The sequence below is a fragment of the Cervus canadensis genome, chromosome 6 (assembly GCF_019320065.1).
Source record: "Cervus canadensis isolate Bull #8, Minnesota chromosome 6, ASM1932006v1, whole genome shotgun sequence".
In the NCBI taxonomy this organism is placed as follows: domain Eukaryota; kingdom Metazoa; phylum Chordata; class Mammalia; order Artiodactyla; family Cervidae; genus Cervus; species Cervus canadensis.
Window position 1 is genome coordinate 62,985,091 of NC_057391.1, and position 22,238 is coordinate 63,007,328.

General features: G+C 39.1%; 2 protein-coding genes across 4 annotated transcripts in view; both read right to left on the reverse strand.

Moving 5' to 3' along the window:
- DLGAP5 (DLG associated protein 5) overlaps positions 1-17,051 on the reverse strand; it is a 45,318-nt gene extending 28,267 nt beyond the window's left edge. For 2 of the 3 annotated variants that reach the window (XM_043472151.1, XM_043472152.1), the window contains exons 1-6: positions 16,914-17,051; positions 14,284-14,522; positions 9,007-9,200; positions 2,623-2,685; positions 1,477-1,561; positions 1,267-1,386 (exon numbers count right to left, since the gene is read on the reverse strand). In XM_043472151.1, coding sequence (XP_043328086.1) covers positions 1,267-1,386; positions 1,477-1,561; positions 2,623-2,685; positions 9,007-9,200; positions 14,284-14,521 — 700 coding nt within the window. In that variant the 5' untranslated portion in view covers position 14,522; positions 16,914-17,051. Of the gene's footprint in view, positions 1-1,266; positions 1,389-1,476; positions 1,562-2,622; positions 2,686-9,006; positions 9,201-14,283; positions 14,523-16,913 lie in introns of those variants that run through there. The other variant, XM_043472154.1, reaches the window with a different exon arrangement.
- LOC122443678 (low molecular weight phosphotyrosine protein phosphatase-like) lies at positions 303-986 on the reverse strand. Its single transcript, XM_043472156.1, has one exon. The coding sequence runs from the start codon at positions 957-959 to the stop codon at positions 483-485; it is 477 nt and encodes a 158-aa protein (XP_043328091.1). The 5' UTR covers positions 960-986; the 3' UTR covers positions 303-482.
- Positions 17,052-22,238: the final 5,187 nt, after the last annotated feature.

Genomic DNA, 22,238 nt, shown 5'->3' on the forward strand with positions numbered 1-22,238 from the left:
AATCCCACAAATCTCCCTCCTTCCTGTCCTGAAAATACACGCGTGGGCACTGTGAGCGCGTGACACTCGACCAGCGTCGCTGGATGCCAGGCCCTGGCATCGAGAGGTAGTGCAGGCAGGGGCCCGTCCGGAGGGAGAGGTAGTGCGGGTTCCTGGAGGGACGTCTTATTCACTTCATCATGTTTTACTGTGCTGCTCCACTATTTCGACTGTTCCACTGATTTTGTAACTGGGGCAAAGTGGGAGGTTTGTAACTGGGGCAAAGTCTAAGGAACTCTTACCCCATAAACTATCTGAATCAGAGATTTTTTATTTACTCTTTTGCTAAACACAAAGACTGATTTCCATCTACAATTATTTTGTCAGGTGAGAAACAGCGAGTAAGCTGAAGGGAGGGCTGCGGCCTTGGCTCGGAAGGGACACTGTTGACAGTTGACACATGGCCTGGGGGGACGAGCCTGGGCCACAGCGGGACGGCCTGGTCAGCGGACCTTCTCCAGGAAGGCCCTGCAGCACCGCACGCACTGCTGGTAGACGGTCTCAAAGTCCGCGTCGTTGCCATAATAGGGACCTTCAATGATAAGTTGTTTTTGTGGATCATAGCTCCCGAGTAGTTCGATTTTCGCTCTGCAGTTTTTAACTTGATTACTTTTTCTATTCAAATCTCTCAGATTGCTCTCATCCATACATAGTATATAATCAAAAGTGGCAAAGTCTTCTTTGGTAACCTGTCGGGCAACGTGACTCATGGGGATACCATGCTTCTTCATGCAAGCCTGCCCCCGATAATCAGGAGGGTTTCCTAGTTCATACGTGGATGTTGCTGCACTGTCTATCCTCCAATTATCTGAAATGTTTTGATCAGTTACAAGTTTCCTGAAAACCGCTTCTGCGATGGGTGATCGACAGATGTTACCCAGACACACGAACAGCACCGACTTGGTCACCTGCTCAGCCATCTTCCCCCATACCTTGTTCTTAAATGATTACACTGCAATCCACCAAATGATGGACTGTAATTTATTGGGGCCATTAATTTTTCTCTTTGAATCACTGCTTACACCAATTCAGCATTTCAACATTTGAGCACCCACTGTGTGCTAACAGGATTATCAGGGCACAAAACCTGCCTTCAGGAGTTAGAATCTCCCATTTCCTCCTGTCCTACTCAAAGAAGTATATAATGATCTTAAAAACTGAACACAAAAACCCTCAAGGATCAAAACATAATCCTAGTTCAGTCACTGATCAAGAAATTGTTCTTACCATTAATAGCCCTTGTCTCTGGCTTTCTTGCTGCTGTAGACGGGATTTCTTTGACAATCTGCTTTGCTGCTTGAGTAGATGATCGAGTCATTCTCACTGGCAGCATTACAGGTTGTACAGCTGTGGGAAAAAAAATAAAACCGAATGCTTTTGGTGGTTTTAAATTATTGTGGCAATATCAGAACTTACAAAAATTGCCAATATTTCTACCTTTTTTCTCTTTGTCCAACACTTTCTTTTCAGAAGTCTGTCTTTGACCAGGTCGGCTTGCTCGAACATCAATCCCATTATCACTCTATTTAAAAGATAAGGTATTAATTAGGTGATTTAATTGCATAATGAACCAAACCACATTTTTAAGGTGTAAACTGACACCTCATTTGAAATATGATACTGTAAACGAACCAGCAAAATATCCACTACCCTAAATGAGATGAAGAAAAAAGTTTTCCATTACATAAATTTCCTAACAAACTTTTTCAGAATCCCAGAATTTAGAAAAACTATTAAAAAAATAACTGACTATAATCTTCTGAGACTCCTTAAACACAACAGGTATCTTTTTATCTAGAAAATTCCTCCCCTGGAAGAAAGCTCTTCCCCACAACTCACTCTTCTACTTCTTGAAAAACTGCATTTAAACTGCCACCATCTCAGTGAGGCATGATCAAAATTCTACCCTACACCTACTTCAAAACTCTCCATCTCCATTCTTTCTTTTCTTTCATCTCCCCCATAATACTTCTGACCATCTGACACACCTCATGGTTCTTTTTTTTTTTTTTAACACTATGTGTTATGTAAAGTCCTTGAAAACAGGAAATTTTGTTTGTTTTATTCACTATTATATCCTAGAGCCTAGAGGAACGTGACAGTCACTCAGATTCAGTAACTACATGAAACAGCTTCCTCACCTGACAAAGAAGCACACTATTTTTCTCCTTGCCCACTTGACTTGACTTTAGTAATTCTCATAGTAACTTTATCCATAACAGTGTTTTGAAGACCCATAAATTTATAAAACTCACCCTATGTGCTTTATATTTCTATCTGTGCTTCATGGTGACATGGAATACATAATAAAAGCCCAGTAAATAAAAAAAGAATGTGTCACAGAGTTTAGTATAGATCTCATAAAGGATGTCTGTGCAAAATATTTTAAGTGACTGTTTCCTTGGCACGTAGCCAAATCTGCTCTGTCACCATACAGTAGCATTTATTCTGGTACTATTAACTCTGAGAAAATAATCACTATTGCTTAAAGCTGATATTAAATTAAAAATAAATTTACTTACTCAGAAAAAAAGTACAATTTGTCATTTTAGTAACAGTGACCTACTAAACTACCAACTGTACCTTAGTCAGCTCCATTTGGTCTCTGGCCTTTGACCTTGTAATCCGTACAGAAGATGGAACGGCCTTAAAACAGTCAAAAGGAGATAAAGTTTAAAAAATATATTAAATAAACTGCAAAATGTACTTCTATGTCTCATGAAATAAAGCTCCCATTTTATTTATTTATTTTTGAGCAGCTGCACAGCATGCCATGTGGGATCTTAGTTCCCTGACCAGGGATCAAACCCTCACCTCCTGAATTGGAAGCTCGGGGTCTTAATCCCTGGACTGCCAGCGAAGTCCAAAGTTCTCATTTTAAAGTTATAAATAAAAAATATTTAATTTTAAATTTATATTTTTATATTAATCATTTATGGCTAAAAGATACTTGCTAACTTACTGGTTTTCTTTTTTTAACTTTTGTGTGTTTTTTTGGCCATGCTGCACAGCTTGCGGGAACTTAGCTCCCTGAAAAGGGATTGTATCCTAGCCCCAGCAGTGAAAGCACCAAGTTCTAACCACTGGACTGCCAGGGAACTCCCTAAATTACTATTTTTTCTGGTTCTGGTTTGATTTAAAATATGTTTAATAGCTCTAAAACTTACTCATATTTTTCAATGAGGAAAGAGAAGAAATTTCAAAGCATATTTTCAAAGTTATTAGGATCCTCATTTGTATGATTAGCGGGACATATTTGGAATGGGGTAGATGAACAATCTGGGAAGATTCCCTGGAGTAGGAAACGGCAACTTGCTCCAGTGTTCTTGTCTGGAAAATTCCATGGACAGAGGAGCCTGGCGGATGACAATCCATGGGGTCACAAAGAGTCGCACACAGCTGAGCGACAGCACACAGACGAACAAACTTGAGTACTAGGATCTTTTTTTTTCTGTTTATGAAAAGAAACTGTACAGCTGCACTGTACAGCTTACTTCCCCTAGCTTTGACAATCTGCCTTCAAATCTCATGATCACACAGCTGTTCATTGTCAGTAAGAAAATGGAGACCTGATCAAAAAATGTGGGAAAAAATTGAGAAGATTGAAAAATTATAAGGTATTTATCAACTCTATAAAATTTCTTAAGAAGCATAATCAGACTTCTCTAGATGAGAAGTCATTTTTCTTCTCCAAATCTCAATGAAAACCTAGTGCTAAAGAAATTAGGCTTTTCTTAACAGTACTTAAAGGGATTAAAATTCAGCAATGGCTATTGCCTGAACAAAATGAAGAACAATTATTGACTCCTCACTGAATCATACTATTTAACACAATGATAGGTCTCTTGTTCCTCTTACACATATTTATCATATTTTAAAATTTGTTTACAGTATAGATCAATGAATGCTGCTGCTGCTGCTGCTAAGTCACGTGTCTGACTCTGTGCGACCCCATAGACAGCAGCCCACCAGGCTTCCCCGTCCCTGGGATTCTCCAGGCAAGACTACTGGAGTGGGTTGCCATTGCCTTCTCCTATGCAGACTCTTAGCGACCCCATGGACTGCAGCCTACCAGGCTCCTCCGTCCATGGGATTTTCCAGGCAAGAGTACTGGAGTGGGGTGCCATTTCCTTCTGCGAGACCAATGAATGGCATCCTATATATTCTTGAAAAGACAGCTTAAGTCTAATCCCTTCCAAGATGTCTTCTCTGATGTTCCTCCAATGAAAACAGTCTCTCCTTCCTCTAATATATAGAATATATTTATCTATATCTTTCCACTTGAACTACATTCTATTAATTTTGGTATCTTCTACATTACCCTAAGATCATACAGAGTAAATAATCAAAGATCTGTCAAATGAATTATTGAGATTCATGAGGCCTAAAAAAGAAACTGTATCTTCGGGCTTTATATTATTCAATTCTTACTTAAATCAGGAATGAGTATATAGTCAATGAGATCGTTTATATGTATCTTTAAATTGCAAAGCACCAGACTACCTAATCTACAGTCTAACTGATCTGTTCAAATTTTATCTTTTTTTAAGTTTTAAATTTACTTGTTAATTGGAGGAAATTGCTTTAAAATGTTGTTGGTTTCTCACTACAAAGGAAACTATAAGTAAGGTGAAAAGACAGCCCTCAGATTGGGAGAAAATAATAGCAAATGAAGAAACAGACAAAGGATTAATCTCAAAAATATACAAGCAACTCCTGCAGCTCAATTCCAGAAAAATAAATGACCCAATCAAAAAATGGGCCAAAGAACTAAACAGACATTTCTCCAAAGAAGACATACAGATGGCTAACAAACACATGAAAAGGTGCTCAACATCACTCATTATTAGAGAAATGCAAATCAAAACCACAATGAGGTACCATTACACACCAGTCAGGATGGCTGCTATCCAAAAGTCTACAAGCAATAAATGCTGGAGAGGGTGTGGAGAAAAGGGAACCCTCTTACACTGTTGGTGGGAATGCAAACTAGTACAGCCACTATGGAAAACAGTGTGGAGATTCCTTAAAAAACTGGAAATAGAACTGCCATATGACCCAGCAATACCACTTCTGGGCATACACACTGAGGAAACCAGATCTGAAAGAGACACGTGCACCCCAATGTTCATCGCAGCACTGTTTATAATAGCCAGGACATGGAAGCAACCTAGATGCCCATCAGCAGATGAATGGATAAGGAAGCTGTGGTACATATACACCATGGAATATTACTCAGCCATTAAAAAGAATTCATTTGAACCAGTCCTAATGAGATGGATGAAACTGGAGCCCTTATACAGAGTGAAGTAAGCCAGAAAGATAAAGAACATTACAGCATACTAACACATATATATGGAATTTAGAAAGATGGTAACGATAACCCTATATGCAAAACAGAAAAAGAGACACAGAAATACAGAACAGACTTTTGAACTCTGTGGGAGAAGGTGAGGGTGGGATGTTTCAAAAGAACAGCATGTATACTATCTATGGTGAAACAGATCACCAGCCCAGGTGGGATGCATGAGACAAGTGCTCGGGCCTGGTACACTGGGAAGACCCAGAGGAATCGGGTGGAGAGGGAGGTGGGAGGGGGGATCGGGATGGGGAATAAGTGTAAATCTATGGCTGATTCATATCAATGTATGACAAAACCCACTGAAATGTTGTGAAGTAATTAGCCTCCAACTAATAAAAAAATTAAAAAAAAAAAAATAAAAAAAATAAAAAAATAAAATGTTGTTGGTTTCTGCCATATAACAATGATAATATATATATATATATACATATACATATATATGTATCTCCTCTCCCTCATGCGGCTCCCTTCTCTGCCCCCACGCCACGCCCTCCAGGCCATCACAGAGCGCCTGGCTGGGCTCCCTGGGTTATATACAGCAACTTCCCACCAGCTATCTGCTTTCATGTGATAGTGTATTTATGTCAGTGCTACTTTCTCAATTCATCTCACCCTCTCCTTCCCCGCTGTGTCCACAAGTCTGTTCTCTACATCTGTGTCTCCAATCCTTCCCAGCAAATGGGTTCATTAGTACCATTTTTCTAGATTCCATATAAATGCATTAATATATTTGTTTTCTCTTTCTGACTTACTTCATTCTGTATAACAGGGTCTTGTTACCTCACTACCACTGACTCAAATCCACCCCTTTTTATGGCTGAGTAATATTTCATTGTATATACATGTACCACATTTTCTTTATCCATTCATCTGTCAATGGACATCTAAGTTGTTTCCTGGCTATTGCAAATAGTGCTGCAATGAACACTGGGGTATATGTCAAACTTCATCCTTGACTTATTAATCATTCTCTTTACATCACCCTTTCCTTTAGCATTTAATCTCTTGTCATCTGATCAGTCCTTTTCAACCTATCACTGCCCACCTGAAGCTGTTCTCTAGACCTCACTCAGATAATTGTACATATTCTTACTGAGTGGTTTCATTTAGTCCTACAACTTAATATCACATTAAGTTAACTTAACTCCTAATATCACATCCTAAATCCACATCTTAGCATGAGTCTCTAGCCTGATTTCCAAATAGGATTTTTTTAAAAGGTTATTAATATTCACCCACTTAAGCTTGTTCCTTTTCTTGCCTTCCTCATCTCTTTTAGCAGCAGCAAAGTTTGTAACATTATTTTTTTCCCATACATTTTTTCCCATACAACATGAATCAGCTATACGTATATGTATATCCCCTTCCTCTCGAGCCTCCCCCCACCCCACCCTCCTGTCCACCCCCTAGTATATCACAGAGCACCAGGCTGAGCTCCCTGTGTTACACAGCAACTTCCTACTAGCTATCTATTTTATACATGGTAATGTATATGTTTCAATGCTCCTCTCTCAATTCATCCCCCCTTTTCTTCCCTTGCTGTGTCCACAAGTCTGTTCTCTACATCTGCATCTCTATTCCTGCCCTGAAAATAGGTTCATCTGTATCATTTTTCTAGCAATCCTCCTATTGGGCATATACCCTGAGAAAACTGTAATTCAGAAAGGCACATGTACCCCAGTATTCACTGAAGCACTTAATTACAACAGCCAGGACATGAAAGCAACCTAGATGTCCATCGACAGATGAATGGATTAAGAAGTTATGGTACCTATATACAATGAAATATTACTCAATCATAAAATAAACATGAATTTGAGTTAGTTGAACTGAGGTGGACAAACCTAGAGCCTTTTATAAAACTTGTATTATTGCTCAAACTATTATCTTCAGAACAATCACCTTTAACTCTTCAACTTCCTTTACCTCTCACTACTTACTTGAGATCACCAGTCCTGTCAAATTTATCTCTTAAGATGTCTTATATGACACGTTAGAAAGGCCATTATCAAAAAGACAAAAAATAATAAGCGTTGGTGAGGATATGGAGAAAAGGGAGCCCTACTACACTGTTGTCAATGTAAATTGGTGCAGCCTCTATGGAAAATAGTATGGAAGACCCTCAAAAAATTAAAACTAGAACTATCGTATGATCCAGCATTTCCAATTCTGGGGTACTTTGAAAACAATGACTCAAGATATATGTACCCCCATGTACACTGCAGCATTATTTATAATAGCTAAGTGTCCATCAATGGATGAGTGAATAAAGAAACTAATAGTCCATTTGTGTGTGTTTTTAATATTATTCAGCCATGAAAAAAGAAGGAAATGTTGCCTTTTGTGACAACATGAATGGACATTGAGGGCATTATGCTAGGTGAAATAAGTCAGACAAAGACAAATACTATATGATCTTACTTACATTTGGAAGTTTAAACAAATAAGCCAGAGAAAGACAAATACCATATGACCTTACTTATATTTGGAAGTTTAAACAAATAATAATAAAAAACCCAACCTCCTAAAGAACAGACTGGTGGGGGACTTCCCTGAGGGTCCAGTGGCTAAGACTCTGTGTTCCCAATGCAGGGGGCCCAGGTGTGATCCCTGGTCGGGGAACTAGATCTAGCATGCCACAGGTAAGAGTTGGAATGCTACAACTAAAGATCCCACACGCCACAACAAAGATGTTGTGCCATAACAACCCTGCATGTGCCATAACTAAAGACCCAGTGCAGCCAAATAAATTAATTAAACTAAACTGAAAAAAAAAAAAAAGAAGAAGAGACTGGTGGTTGTCAGAGGTGCAGGTTGGGCAAAAAGGGTGAATGTAGTCAGAAAGTACAAACTTCCAGTTTTAAAGATAAGTCAGTCCTGGGAATATAGTATTCAGCATGGTGACTACAGTTAATAATACTATACTGTATGTTTGAACATTGTCAAGAGTAGACCTTAAATGTTCTCATCACGAGAAAAAAAATTTTGTAACTATGTGTGGTGATAGATGTTAACTAATTACGGTGGTCATCTTATAATGTATACAAATAATGACTCATTATGATGCACACCTGAGATTTATGTCAATTATAGCTCTGAAAAAATGATGTCTTAAACCTATTTCTTCTTTTTAAACCAACGGCCCAGTCCACTTACCTCATTTCACCTAGTCTATGTATACAGAATAGTCATAATATATGATTCACCACTGGTCTTGCCATCTTTAAAAGCTTGCCTTTCTAGACTATAACCCTCAAGGCAAGGTAATCTTCCTGAATATTAGTTTGATAACAGTACAATCTCATTTATAAGCCTCCCTTAACTCTGCATATCCTATAAGATAAATGCCAAATACTCTGGCACAGCATTCACTCTTTAGCCTGACTCTACCAGGTTTTTTCCAATCTCTCCCCTGGTTTTATCCAATCTCAACCTACCAGCAGTTACATCAAGAGACTCTGTTTTCATCTTCAGAGTTACTATTATGTCATTTCCACCCCTATCAACTAGGGGACTCAGGGAAATGATTATTTTAGTCATCTAATCTCTTAAAGAAAATACCAGTTAAAAGCAACTATTTCTCTGTATCAAGTTAGGATACTAACCTTTTTTGGCTCAGCTTTCATAGCATTCTGGTTTGAGAAAAGAAAACAAGGCATATCAGGTCTATAAAGACCCACTTTAAATACTCCTCGTTTAGCTTTCTCTCTCTGCTCTTTCAATTTTTGAAGTTGTTTTTCTTCTTTGTATTTTTGGAGCATCTGTTTTCGTTGATCAAAGACAACAGTTTTTGTTGACTCTAAGTAGGAAAAAGAAAAAACAGTATATAAAATATTTCAGATAGAAAATTAGGCAAATATCTTAACTTCTAACTTCAACTGTTGCTAAGAAGTGCTTTTAGTAACTTCTTGTTAATTCCTTAGCACTTCAATTTATTTCCACCTGTTTTAAAATTCCTATTTCTTTTGACTTCACTTGCTCAAATATCTAATTGCTTGCTATGTACTAGGGATGTATTACTTCACTTTTAAATTAATTAACTTCTGTGATAGCCAGACTCCAAGCTGATGCCCAGTGATTCTCACCTCCTGGTAGTCATGCCTTTTGTCATCCCCTGCCATCTGAATAGGGCTGACCTGTGTAACCAAGAAAGTACTGTGGAAATGATGGAGAAAACTCCATGAATATGCAGGTTAGATCCTGGGTTGGAAAGATCCCCTGAGGGAGGGCATGGCAACCCACTCCAGCATTTCTTGCCTGGAGAATCCCCATGGATAGAGGAGTCTTGAGAGCTACAGTCCATAGGGTCACAAATAGACACAACTGAAGCAACTTAGCACATACGCATACACTCTGAGATCACTTGCTCTGGGGGGAAGCCAGTGGCCACGTGGAACCATCATAAGGAGACTCAGGAAGCCCCATAGAGATGTCCAGGTAACAAAGAACTAAGGCCTCTGCCAAAAGCCAGCACCAACTTGCTGGTCACATGAATGAGTCACTTTAGAAGTGAATCCTTTATAACAATCAAACAGTATGGTAGAGGCAGATCTCCAGTCTCAGTCAAGCCCTCAGATGCACCTCGGATAACATCATGACTGCAGTCTCCAGAACCATCTAGCCAAGCTGCACTCCTGACCCACAAAAATTATGTAAATTAATAAACATTTATTGTTTTAAGCCACTGAATTTTGGGATAACTAATACTATTTCTTTCTTTTGATATTTGGGCTCCCTGTCAGTTTCTTTAGCTCAATTTAGGTTTTCTACATAAATCTTATGTTTCTTTAAACTATGAAGCATTTTACAATACAATGCTTATTATATTGTTGAAACATTTTTATATGAAAAATATAAGTGGCTACCATGTGTGAACCATTTTTAGGTAGGAAGAATAAGTAAGAAAATGTCTGCCCTTGAGGGGCTCAAGGGAACACAGTTCCAGTTTAGCATCAAATAAAAAGGAGAATGCACATAATAAAGAATCAGTACAACAGCTATCTGGACAGATCAGGAAATGCTTCCCTAAGATAGCATACCTAAAAAAGGTTCAGAGGAATAAGTAAGTGTTTGTCCCCTGGGTAAGGATTAAAAATAATCCATACATAACTGCATAACTGAGTAAATTTACTACAAAAAGGTATATACTTAAAATGAGGGAAATTTATAGTATATAAATTGGACCTTGATAAAATTGTTAAATAAAAGAAAACCCCGGGCAGAGTACAGAATATGCAAAAGCACAGATGATCAAGTGATCAGTCATCAACAAACCCCTTTATCTTCGACTTCGACTTCTCTGAAGGTTCCCCATAGCTCTTGATTGAACTGAAACCTGGCTCTCCCCTGAAGTCACTGCTTCCCTAGTTGTCCTCTCAAGAGGTTGACTGTTTTTTCTCCCACACTAGAGTATCACTACACCTAAAGAGGAGAGATGACCTCATTGTTGGTTCCTGATTAGTTCTTCTTTTTCATTTAAAGATCCCAGCTTTATGTTGCGTGTCATCAGATCTAACTACCCAGTATCTTAAGCTGTTTCCATGTTTGTTTCTCCTTCCTTGAAGGCTTTAGCTCGTGGCTCACTGTCATTGTCTCCATCACTACTCTTGCACAAATCTTGAAGACTCATCCAGTACCCTAGCTTCTCAGTTCTTAGGTGTTCTTTCTTCCACTGTATCTCAGGTACCCATTCCCATGATCACACCCACACTAGTATTTCTACCTTTCTCGTGTCATGGCACACATAAAATAACATTCACAGACCACACTGCTTGTGGTCAAATGCAACTAACCAGCCAAAGAGAGAGAGGTCTGATCAATCCAGGCCCTGCCAGAGACTTCAAGGGCTCAGAGGACCAATTTCCTGTCACACCTGTATTCATTCATGAGATAACTAGGCACTTGAGATCTCTTTATTACCGATGAATACTGTATGTCCTTCATAAGCCCAATTTTAAGAAATCCACTCTCTGATTACCATATCTTATCTTTCCAACAATTCTTTGGTTCCACCAGGACGTACCTACACGCTCCTGATCTATGATCATATTTTCACTGTCTTTCACCTCCCTCACATCAAGTGTTTTCATATCCAATTTAGAGCCCATGATTTATCATCACAATCACTACTCAACTTTTTGGCCCCTCTCTCACTCTGGCAAAATCCCAATTCCAGTTAAACGCCTCTCTATGTCTACTTCCCACCTGCAATGCACAAGTGAATATGGCTGGAACAGCACACAAAATGCATGCTACTTCTTTCTTTCCTTTCACAGTTGACTCTCCATATTCCTGGCTTCCACATCCACAGATTCATCCAACTGCATATGGAAAATATTCAGGAAAAAAAATTCCAGGGGATTTCCTAGCAGTCCAATGGTTAAGAATCTGTCCTGCAACACAGGGGATGCAGGTTTGAACCTTGGTCAAGGAACTAGAGCCCACATGACACATCTAAGATCCCATATGCCACAAGGAAGATTGAAGATTGAGTGCCACAAGTAAGATCCGGCACTGCCAAACAAATATTTAAAAAACCAAAATACCATGTATAAGTTGGCGACACCTGAATTTACATATCTAGCTCAGACTTCTCTGAACTCATCTTGGATATCCAACTACCTTTTCAAAATCTTCTCTTTTACATCTAATAAGCATCTTCAGTTTAACACATGCAAAACTGAACTCTCAATCTTACCACTCCCTCAGTCTTTCACAATTTAGTAAATGGCCACTTCATATTTTTAGGTGCTCAGGCCAAAAACTTTGGAATCATCTTGATTCCTCTTTCTTACTTACCTACATTTATTTATTTATTTAACTTTTTGGCCACTCAGCATGTGGGATCTTAGTTCCCTTACCAGGGATCGAACCCTCACCCCCTGCAGTGGAAGAGTGGTGTTTGAATCATTGAACCTCCTCCCTTGACCTCTCTATCAAGTCCTACACTGAATCCATTAAGAAATCATATTGGTTCAACCTTCAAAATACATTCAGAATTCAACCAACTATTTTTGCGGCTACCACTCTGGCTTCCCTGATGGCTCAAATGGTAAAGAATCTGCCTGCAATGCAGGAGAATTCAACCAACTATTTTTGCGGCTACCACTCTGGCTTCCCTGATGGCTCAGACAGTAAAGAATCCGCCTGCAATGCAGGAGACCCAGGTTCAATCCCTGGGTCAGGAAGATACCTGGAGAAGGAAATGGCAACCCACTCCAGTATTCTTGCTTGGAGAATTCCATGGACAGAGGAGCCTAGTGGGCTATAGTCCATGGGGTCGCCAAGAGCTAGACATGACTGAGCGACTAACACTTTCACCACTGTGGTCAACCATGAACTAAATTATTACAACAGTCTTCAAGCTGGTCTCTCTGAGGCTATGCTTGCCATCCCACAATCTATTCTCAACACAGTAGCCAAAGAGATGCCTTTAAATCGTAAATCAGAGAAACACTTATTAATCCATTAAACATTTCATATTTCAGGGTAAAAGCCAATGTCCTTATAATGATGGCCCTCAGGGCTCTCTGGGAACTTGCTTGCTTTCTCCAGCCATGCTTCCCTATTCACTTTCTCTGGAACACACCTGGCCCACTCCTACCTCTAGGCCGTTGGATATGAGGAATAAAAGACACTTGAATAGCACACTGACAAAGTTAAATTTCATTTGAAAGATTCTGGCTGAGGAATGAAGTTTGAGAGGGTCCGAGTAGAAGCAAGGAGACAACTCGAAGGTAATAACATCACCTCTTCTCACAGAAAATATCAGCTCTTTCTTCAAAGTCCATCTTATTCAGTTCTATGACCCAGTTTTCATTTCCTCTGAATTCCTAACAGATGTTATTCTTTACTCTATGCCCCTCAAAGACCAACCCACTTCCTTTGATCTTCAAACATAAACCATCACTTCATCTCAAAAACAAAAACAAAAATGCTACAACATATTAATCCAACTCCTTTTCTCACTTTCTTTTAGAATCACAAAAATGACAAATCTAGAAGAAATAGTTTTAACCCACCCCTCCCTTTTACAGAAGCAATCAAGCTTTATGTGTTGAGAGTCTTGTGTGTGTCAAACATTACACTGGTTCTGGAAAAATTATAAAAACTGAAGCAGTTAACACTTAGAACAACGTGACATCTCATTTCTCTATAAACTTTCTAAGACTTTATCACTCTCTGCCACTTCTTCAAACTTCATTTTTGCTTTGTTTCACTGCAATCTAGCTCCTAGTACCTGCTATATAAACACAGCTACATAGGAGTCCAATGACTCATTCTGCAAATGCATGCCACTTTCCAGTTCTCTTCCTTCCATTCTATAGTATCACTTGCCTTCTAAGACACTCATTTTTATTATCTTTATGTTTTGCTGAGATCATTCCTTTCTTTTTTAACTGGTTCTTCCCCTCCTAAATACCCCAAATCCTTCTAGGTAAACTACAGGGATGAATTCTGTGATTTAGTATCCTTACTTTGTGAATACTTCAATCAAGCATATCCATATTCTTTTTTAGTTGCAGCATGCAAATTATCATAATCACTTATATTTTTATATAACCCTTATCAACTTATCTTGTTAACATTTATCTTACCTAAGCTCTAGAAGAAATTAGGATTCTGACAAGGCCATAAAGGTAAAAAATGTTATAATACTCCATAGGTGAATGGCATTAGCCTAGATAGGGATGTTCAGTCTTTGCTTGAAATAGGCAGTACTTAATTATGGAAAACAGAGTTATTTAGAATGGTATTTCAAAACTCCATTCTTCTGGTCAGGGTTTTTTTTAACCTCAGGTATTAAACCACTCTTCTGAGGTAATAATACTCTCAGATATTTCTCTTCAAAGCACTTGAAATTACAATCAATCTTTACTTACTTGGCTTGATAATGGCCTTTTCTGGAACAAGCTCTTGAAATGTCTCATCTAATTCAAGAAGACTTCTACTTTCCAAGGTTGGAATGTTGACATCTTTCAAACCAAAATGTCTATTTCGTTCATATTCCTTATGTCTGTTTTCTTTCTGAGACAGTGATTTTCTATGAGCAATTTTAGTTCTAATCATGTCAGTGCTTAAATCCTTTCTGTGCCGACTGGCAAAATGTGATGAAGACATCCTGTCAGGAAAAACAGAGAAAGACCAACTTACATGGAATTTCATTTTATATTTTAAAAATGTAAGATTCCAGTTCACTTCCTGTACCACTTCAGAGCTTTCGGAAATAAAAATGTTAAAATACAAAATGGAATAAACATGTGACTTAAGAGTGGGAAGAAAGTTATCAAAAGAGAAGATACTACAACCTGTTTTGGGGTTCTGAATAGGAACTTGTCTGACAGGTGAAATGAAATCTAGGAAGCCAAGGTCTGGAATATATAAAAGAGGTTCTAGGCTTACCATAGAGAACATTGCAAAATGTATGCAGTAAAGGTGAAAACAGGGAAAAGTAAGTGAAGGACAGTATACAGAATAGTTGCCTTAACCTTCCCCTGATGATGAGTGCAGGCAGCCTGGCACTTTTTCTCAACCCAGAAGACAAAAAAAAAAAAAAAACAACACAAGATGCCTATTATATAGTAGAGAAGATAAATAGGCAGTCAAATATGAGATTGAGAAAAAAGCGTTTTCAGAAGTACCATAATGATGTAGAAGGATAACCATGTGCTTGCTTTGGTGAGACAGAATAAAATTCTTTTAGCCATGTAAGAAGTCGTATAGTTTATTTGGCATATACTCTTTTCTTAGAAAGATCCCTGAGAATGTATTGAAGCAAAACAAGAGAGAACAAGAAAGATGATGTCATGGGTTCTAAGAAACTGTGGATCCAACTGAAAGTGAAAGTGAAGTCACTCAGTCGTGTCCCACTTTTTGCGACCCCATCAACTGCAGCCTACCAGGCTCCAACTGAGGAATAGAATAAAGGAAACTGGAAAATCTAAGGGCCTCACCTAAACAGCTAGTGGAGAGAACAACTAAGCCAAACTGGAGAAAAAGGACCAATTCTCCAACTTGCCAACTTAAAAGAAAACGGGGGGGGGGGAGGGAAGGATGGAAAGTCTGTCACTAGGAATTTTAAAAATATATAAGCACACAATGCTCTTCAACAACAAGAATAACTAAGAAAGTACCCTAGAAAACTGCACATAAAAATCTGCATAAGAAGTGAGGCAAATTAAAATTAACAACAAGAATAAGAAAGTACCCTAGAAAACTGCACATAAAAATCTGCATAAAAAGTGAGGCAAATTAAAATTCAAGCAATCAATAGAATATAAAATATGAGAATTCATCTGACCTGAATGACTCATTAGAAAACACCCTGATGCTGGGAAAGATGGAAGGCAGGAGGAAAAGGGAACGATAGAAGATGAGATGGTTGGACAGTATCACCAACTTGATGGACATGAGTTTGAGCAAGCTCTGGGAGTTGGTGATAGACAGGAAAGCCTCGCAAGATGCAGTCCATGGGGTCACAAAGAGTCCGAAACGACTGAGCGACTGAACTGAATGCTAAAAACATTCTCCTTTAAGGGTCCAGAGGAAGTGATAAAGAACTGTGCTTTTTATTAAGAACACTCCTCTACTATGTGATTTACCACTTCTCACAAATACTATGGAACACTTGCTCTCCTTGCTGCACAGCAGGCCAATGAAGGGGAGATGAAGTGTAGAGGCAAGGACTTTATTTCGGAGAGCTGACCAAGAAGATGGTACACTAATGTCTAGGGTTCTGAACAAAGGCATTTTAGTTTAAGAGTCAAGCAGAGGGGTAGGATTCTCTGAGGCAGGCCATTATGCATGATTATAATAACAAAAGCAACGGAAAAGCAAGTCAAAGAAACAGTTCCAACCTGGAGTCAAAATTGGCTTTTCCTGCAACAATATTAAGCAGCTATTAAAGAAAAAATAAAAACTATGTATTAGTTATTTAAAATACGGCATAGCACTGTACTGTACACAGCAAAGCGAGAAAGGACTAACACTGACGGCATATTTTATTATCATCTAAATCCTAAAAGGTAGTATAACTACCCTTATACAGATTAGGTAAATTAACTGCCCATATAAGCACTGTTAAAAGGTAGTGGAGCTGAAATCCCCAGCCCCGCAGCCCGGCTCTTCACACACATTTAAGTTGTCTACCCTTGACTGGAGTTTCTTCGAGCCTGAAAGTCTAGAATGCCTTACTTAGTCTTGCTTGCCCAGGGATTGTCAACCCAAGCGTTTTTAGTTGTCACATAATCTGTAAGGAGCCACTGGAATAAAGTTGGGGCCAAAGGCCAATTACGCCCCGGCGGTGAAATGCTGCTGCTACACAGATCTCGGCAACAATTATTTACTCTTCCGGAGGACGGCGTCAGCAACTTCCGGAAGGAGAGGTACTTCGGTCCTAAAAGAAGTCTCCCCCAAGCGAAGTTCATAGCTTTGCCGCCAGTCCTCGGACCCTTTTATACCTTCTAGAAAGACGCGAACCGTGTCCTCCTCCAGCTCCCCAGCAACCACCTACCTGAGGCAGTTTCTAGCGTTAAACCTCAACCAAACTAAAAGGAACTCTCTGGGCCCGGAAGACCACCGCCGCCTCCGAAGAAGGAACGTCTACCACAAGAATCGAAAAAATTCAAACTTCCCGCACACAGCCGCTGATTGGAGGTATTTTAAGCAACACTTCCGGTAAAAGTGCCCGCCTCTTCCCTTCGACGAGGCTCGCTATTGGCTCGCTCCTTGCCATATTTGAATTGATTGAAAGGTGAACAGACCATTCAAAGGGTAGGTGTAAGCGGACTCTTTGGGCGTGTCCGCGATGCTATGTTGATGAAGGGCGGAATGGTGGGAGGGCTGGGCCGGCTAGGAGCGGGAGTAGCCGGCGGCTGACCGTGGTCTACGCTTGGGTCCGATCTGCAGCTACCTGGCCCTCGCGGGTATCGGAGAAAGGACGGATGGAGGAGAGGGGAGTCAGAGTTTGCGGAGCTTTTAGTTGTTTTTCATTTGCAGGGCTTTTTAATGTCCTTGTTTAATTACATAAATCAGCTGAACTTAATGAAATATTTTCTTCGCTTAAAGTTTTAAAGAAAATTTTATTACCACACCAAATTGCTCCTTAAATCAATATTAGTTTTATTACTTGTTACTTGCCTTTTTTTTCTCGTCTACTTTAAAAAATAGATATAAAGTAATTACATTCAAAAGCATAGGTTTTTTTAGTGTATAATTTGATGAGTTTTGCTAAATGTAATCAGCTGTATAACCACCAACCAGTCAGGATATGTGAGCATTTTCATAATCTTTGAGTTCCTCAAGCCCCATTCTAAATCTTCTAGCGTTTAGGTGATCACTCTTCTGATTTCTGTCACCTTAAAAATAGGAGTGGTAGGTACTCTTTCCTGTTTCCCTCTCTCTCAGTGTATTGTCTGCAAGATCCGTCCCTACCTTTGCATGAATCAGCCATTATTGCTTAATACGATGGTACCCACCTAGAGCCAGACATCCTAGAATGTGAAGTCAAGTGTGCCTTAGGCAGCATCACTAGGAACAAAGCTAATGGAGATGATGGAATTCCAGTTGAGCTATTTCAAATCCTAAAAGATGATGCTGTGAAAGTGGTGCACCCAATATGCCAGCAAATTTGGAAGACTCAGCAGTGGCCACAGGACTGGAGAAAGTGAGTTTTGATTCCAATCCCAAAGAAAGGCAATGCCAAAGAATGCTCAAACTACCACACAATTGCACTCATCTCAGTATCAGTATCAGTTCCGTTGCTCAGTCATGGCTGACTCTTTGCAACCCCACGAACCACAGCACGCCAGTCCTCCCTGTCCATCACCAGCTCCTGGAGTTTACCCAAACTCATGTCCATTGAGTCAGTGATGCCATCCAACCATCTCATCCTCTGTCGTCCCCTTCTCCTCCTGCCCTCAATATTTCCCATCATCAGGGTCTTTTCAAGTGAGTCAGCTCTTTGCATCAGGTGGCCAAAGTGTTGGAGTTTCAGCTTCAACATCAGTCCTTCCAATGAACATCCAGTACTGATCTCCTGTAGGATGGACTGGTTGGATCTCCTTGAAGTCCAAGGAACTCTCAAGAGTCTTCTCCTCTCACATGCTAGCAAAGTAATGCTTAAAGTTCTCCAAGCCAGGCTTCAACAGTATGTGAACCGTGAACGTCCAGATGTTCAAGCTGGGTTTAGAAAAGGCAGAGGAATGAGAGATCAAATTGCCAACATCCATTGGATCATCCAAAAAGCAAGAGAGTTCCAGAAAAACAGCAACTTCTGTTTTTTTGACTATGCCAAAGCCTTTGACTGTGTAGATCACAATAAACTGTGGAAAATTCTTAAAGAGATGGGATTACCAGACCACCTGATCTGCCTCTTGAGAAAATGTATGCAGGTCAGGAAGCAACAGCTAGAACTGGACATGAAACAGCAGACTGATTCCAAATAGGGAAAGGAGTACATCAAGGCTGTATATTGTCACCCTGCTTATTTAACTTATATGCAGAGTACATCAAGAGAAATGCTGGGCTGGATGAAGCACAATCTGGAATCAAGATTGCTGGGAGCAATATCAATAAGCTCAGATATGTAGATGACACCACCTTTATGGCAGAAAGCGAAGAAGTACTAAAGAGCCTTTTGATGAAAGTGAAAAAGGAGAGTGAAAAAGTTGGCTAAGAACTCAACGTTCAGAAAACTAAGATCATGGCATCTGGTCCCATCACTTCATGGCAAGTGGCAAAACAGTGGAAACAGTGGCTGACTTTATTTTTTGGGGCTCCAAAATCACTGCAGATGGTGACTGCAGTCATGAAGTTAAAAGATGCTTGCTCCTTGGAAGAAAAGTTATGACCAACCTAGACAGCATATTAAAAAGCAGAGACATTACTTTGCCAACAAAGGTCCATCTAGTCAAAGCTATTGTTTTTCCAGTAGTCATGTATGGATGTGAAAGTTGGACTCTAAAGAAAACTGAGCACTGAAGAATTGATGCTTTTGAACTGTGGTGTTGGAGAAGACTCTTGAGAGTCCCTTGGACTGCCAGGAGATCCAACCAGCCCATCCTAAAGGAAATCAGTCCTGAATATTCATTGGAAGGGCTGATGCTGAAGCTGAAGCTCCAATACTTTGGCCACCTGATGCAAAGAACTGACTCATTTGAAAAGACCCTAATGCTGGGAAAGATTGAAGGCGGGAAGAGAAGGGGACAACAAAGGATGAGATGGTTGGATGGCATCACTGACTCAATGGACATGAATTTGAGTAAACTCCAGGAGTTGGTGATGGATGTGGAGGCCTGGCGTGCTGCAGTCAATGGGGTCACAAAGAGTCGGACATGACTGAGTGACTTAACTAAACTGAAGTTTTTCATTGAGTAACTTGTTGATGGATATTTGAATTGCTCCAGTTTTCAGGTATTATGAATAAAGTGACTGTAAACAATCTTGTACAAGTCTTTTTGTGGGCATGCTTTATTTATCTTAGAGAAATATAAATATGGATTTTTTTTAACTGTTCTAATTAACATAGTATTAGTTTCAAGTGTACAGTATAGTGACTCAATATTTCATACATTATAGAATGATCACTACAATAAATCCAGCTACCATCAATCACCATACAAAATTGTTATAATATTATTTATTATATTCTGTGATGTTTGTTTTGTAGTTGAAAATTTGTACCTCTTAATCCCCTTCACCTATGTGGTCCATTCCCCCCACTCCTTCTCCTGACAACCAACAGTTTGTTCTCTGTATTTATGAGTCTGTTTCTGTTTTGTTTATTCACTTGTTGTTGTTTTTTTAGATTACATATATAAATGACATTATATGGTATTTGATTTTCTGTCTGATTTATTTCACTTGGCATATTACCCTCCAGGTCCATCCATGTTGCCACAAATGGCAAGATTTCATTCCTTTTTAATGGCTGAGTAATATTCCATTGTACATATGTATACCACATCTTAGTATACCCACTCAACCATCAATGGACATTTAGGTTGCTTCCATATCTTGGCTATTGTAAATTAGCTACATATTGCAGTGGACATAGTGGTAGGGCTTCCCTGGTGGCTCAGTGGTGAAGTATCCACCTGCCAAGCAGGAGATATGGGTTCAATCCCTGGGTCAGGAAGATACCTGGAGAAGGAAATGGCAACCCGCTCCAGTATTCTTGCCTGGAAAAATCCCATGGACAGAGGGGCCTGACAGACTACAGTCCATGGGATTGCTAGGAGTCAGACATGATTTAGTGACTAAACAACAACAGCAAACATAGGCATACCTATCTTTTCAAATTATGTTTTCATTTTCTTCAAATAAACACCCATAAGTGAAATTGTTAGATCATATGGTAGTTCTATTTTTAGTTTTTTGAGGAAACTCTGTACAATTTTCCATAATGACTGCAATAATTTACATTTCAACTAACAATGCAAAAGTGTTGCCTTTTCTCTACATACTTGCCAACACTTGTTATTTCTTATATTTTTGATAATAGCCATTCCAACAGGTGTGAGGAGGTAGTTCTCTGTGGTTTTGATCTGTATGTCCCTGATGATGATGGTGCTAAACACCTTTTCATGTGCCTATTGGTCATCTGTCTATCTTCTTTGGAAAAATATCTATTCATATCTTCTTGTTTAATCAGGTTATTTATTTATTTATTTATTTGATGTTAAGTTGTGATTCCTTTACATATTTTGGCTATCAATCTCATTTTGGTTTATCTTTTGCAAGTATCTTCTCCCATTCATTAGGTTGCTGTTTTGTTTTGTTGGTTTCTTTCACTCTGCAGATTTTTAGTTTGATGAGGTCCTCTTTATTTATTTTTTGTTTTTATTAACCCTACCTGAGGAGACATATTCAAAAAACATTGCTAAGAAGAAAGTCAAAAAGGTTACTACCTATGTTTTCTTCTAGGACTTTTGTGGTTTCAAGTTTTACATTGAAATCTTTAATCCATTCTGAGTTTATTTATTTATTTCCATGTTTTGGCCACACCATGTGGCATGTGGAATCTTAGCTCCCTGGCCAGGAATCGAACCTGTACCCCCTGGGCTGGAAGCACAGAATCTTAACCACTGTACCACCAGGTGAGTCCCATTCTGAGTTTATTTTCTTATATGGTGTAAGAAAGTGGCCCAATTTCACTTTTTTGCAAGTAGTTTTCCACTTTCCCTAACACCATTTATTGAGACTATCATTTCCCCATTTTTGTTCTACACTCCCCATTCTTGCCTCCCTTATAAATTAATTGGCCATATAAGCATGGATTTGTTTCTGGGCTCTCTATTCTGTTCCATTGATCTATGTGCATGGTTTTGTGCCAGTACCATACTACTTTGATTACTGTAACTTTGTAGTATAATTTCAAGTCTAGGAGTGTGATGCCTCCAGCTTTATTTTTCTTTTTTAAGTTTGCTTTGGCTACCTTTTAATTATGAATGAAGTTTCTATAGACATTCTTGTACAAGTCTGTCTGTGAGCATGTTTTATTTCTCTTGGGGAAATATAGATGTGCTATTTCTGAGTCATTCTGGGTATGCTTAACTTTATAAAAAATTGCCAAGCAGCCTTCGAAAAGTGGTTGTACCATTTTACACTCTCACTAATGATGTTTAAGAGCTCCCATTGTTCCACATGCTTGCCAATGTTCGAGTTATCGCTCTTTAATTTTAACCCTTCTAGTGGGTATAAAATGGTATTTCATTCTCATTTTGTAGTTCCCCAGTAACTAATGATGATGAGCATTTTTTCATGTGTTTATTGACTACTTTTGTATCTTATTTTTTCAAATTCCTGTTCAAGTCTTTTGCCTAAGTTTTTAAAATTG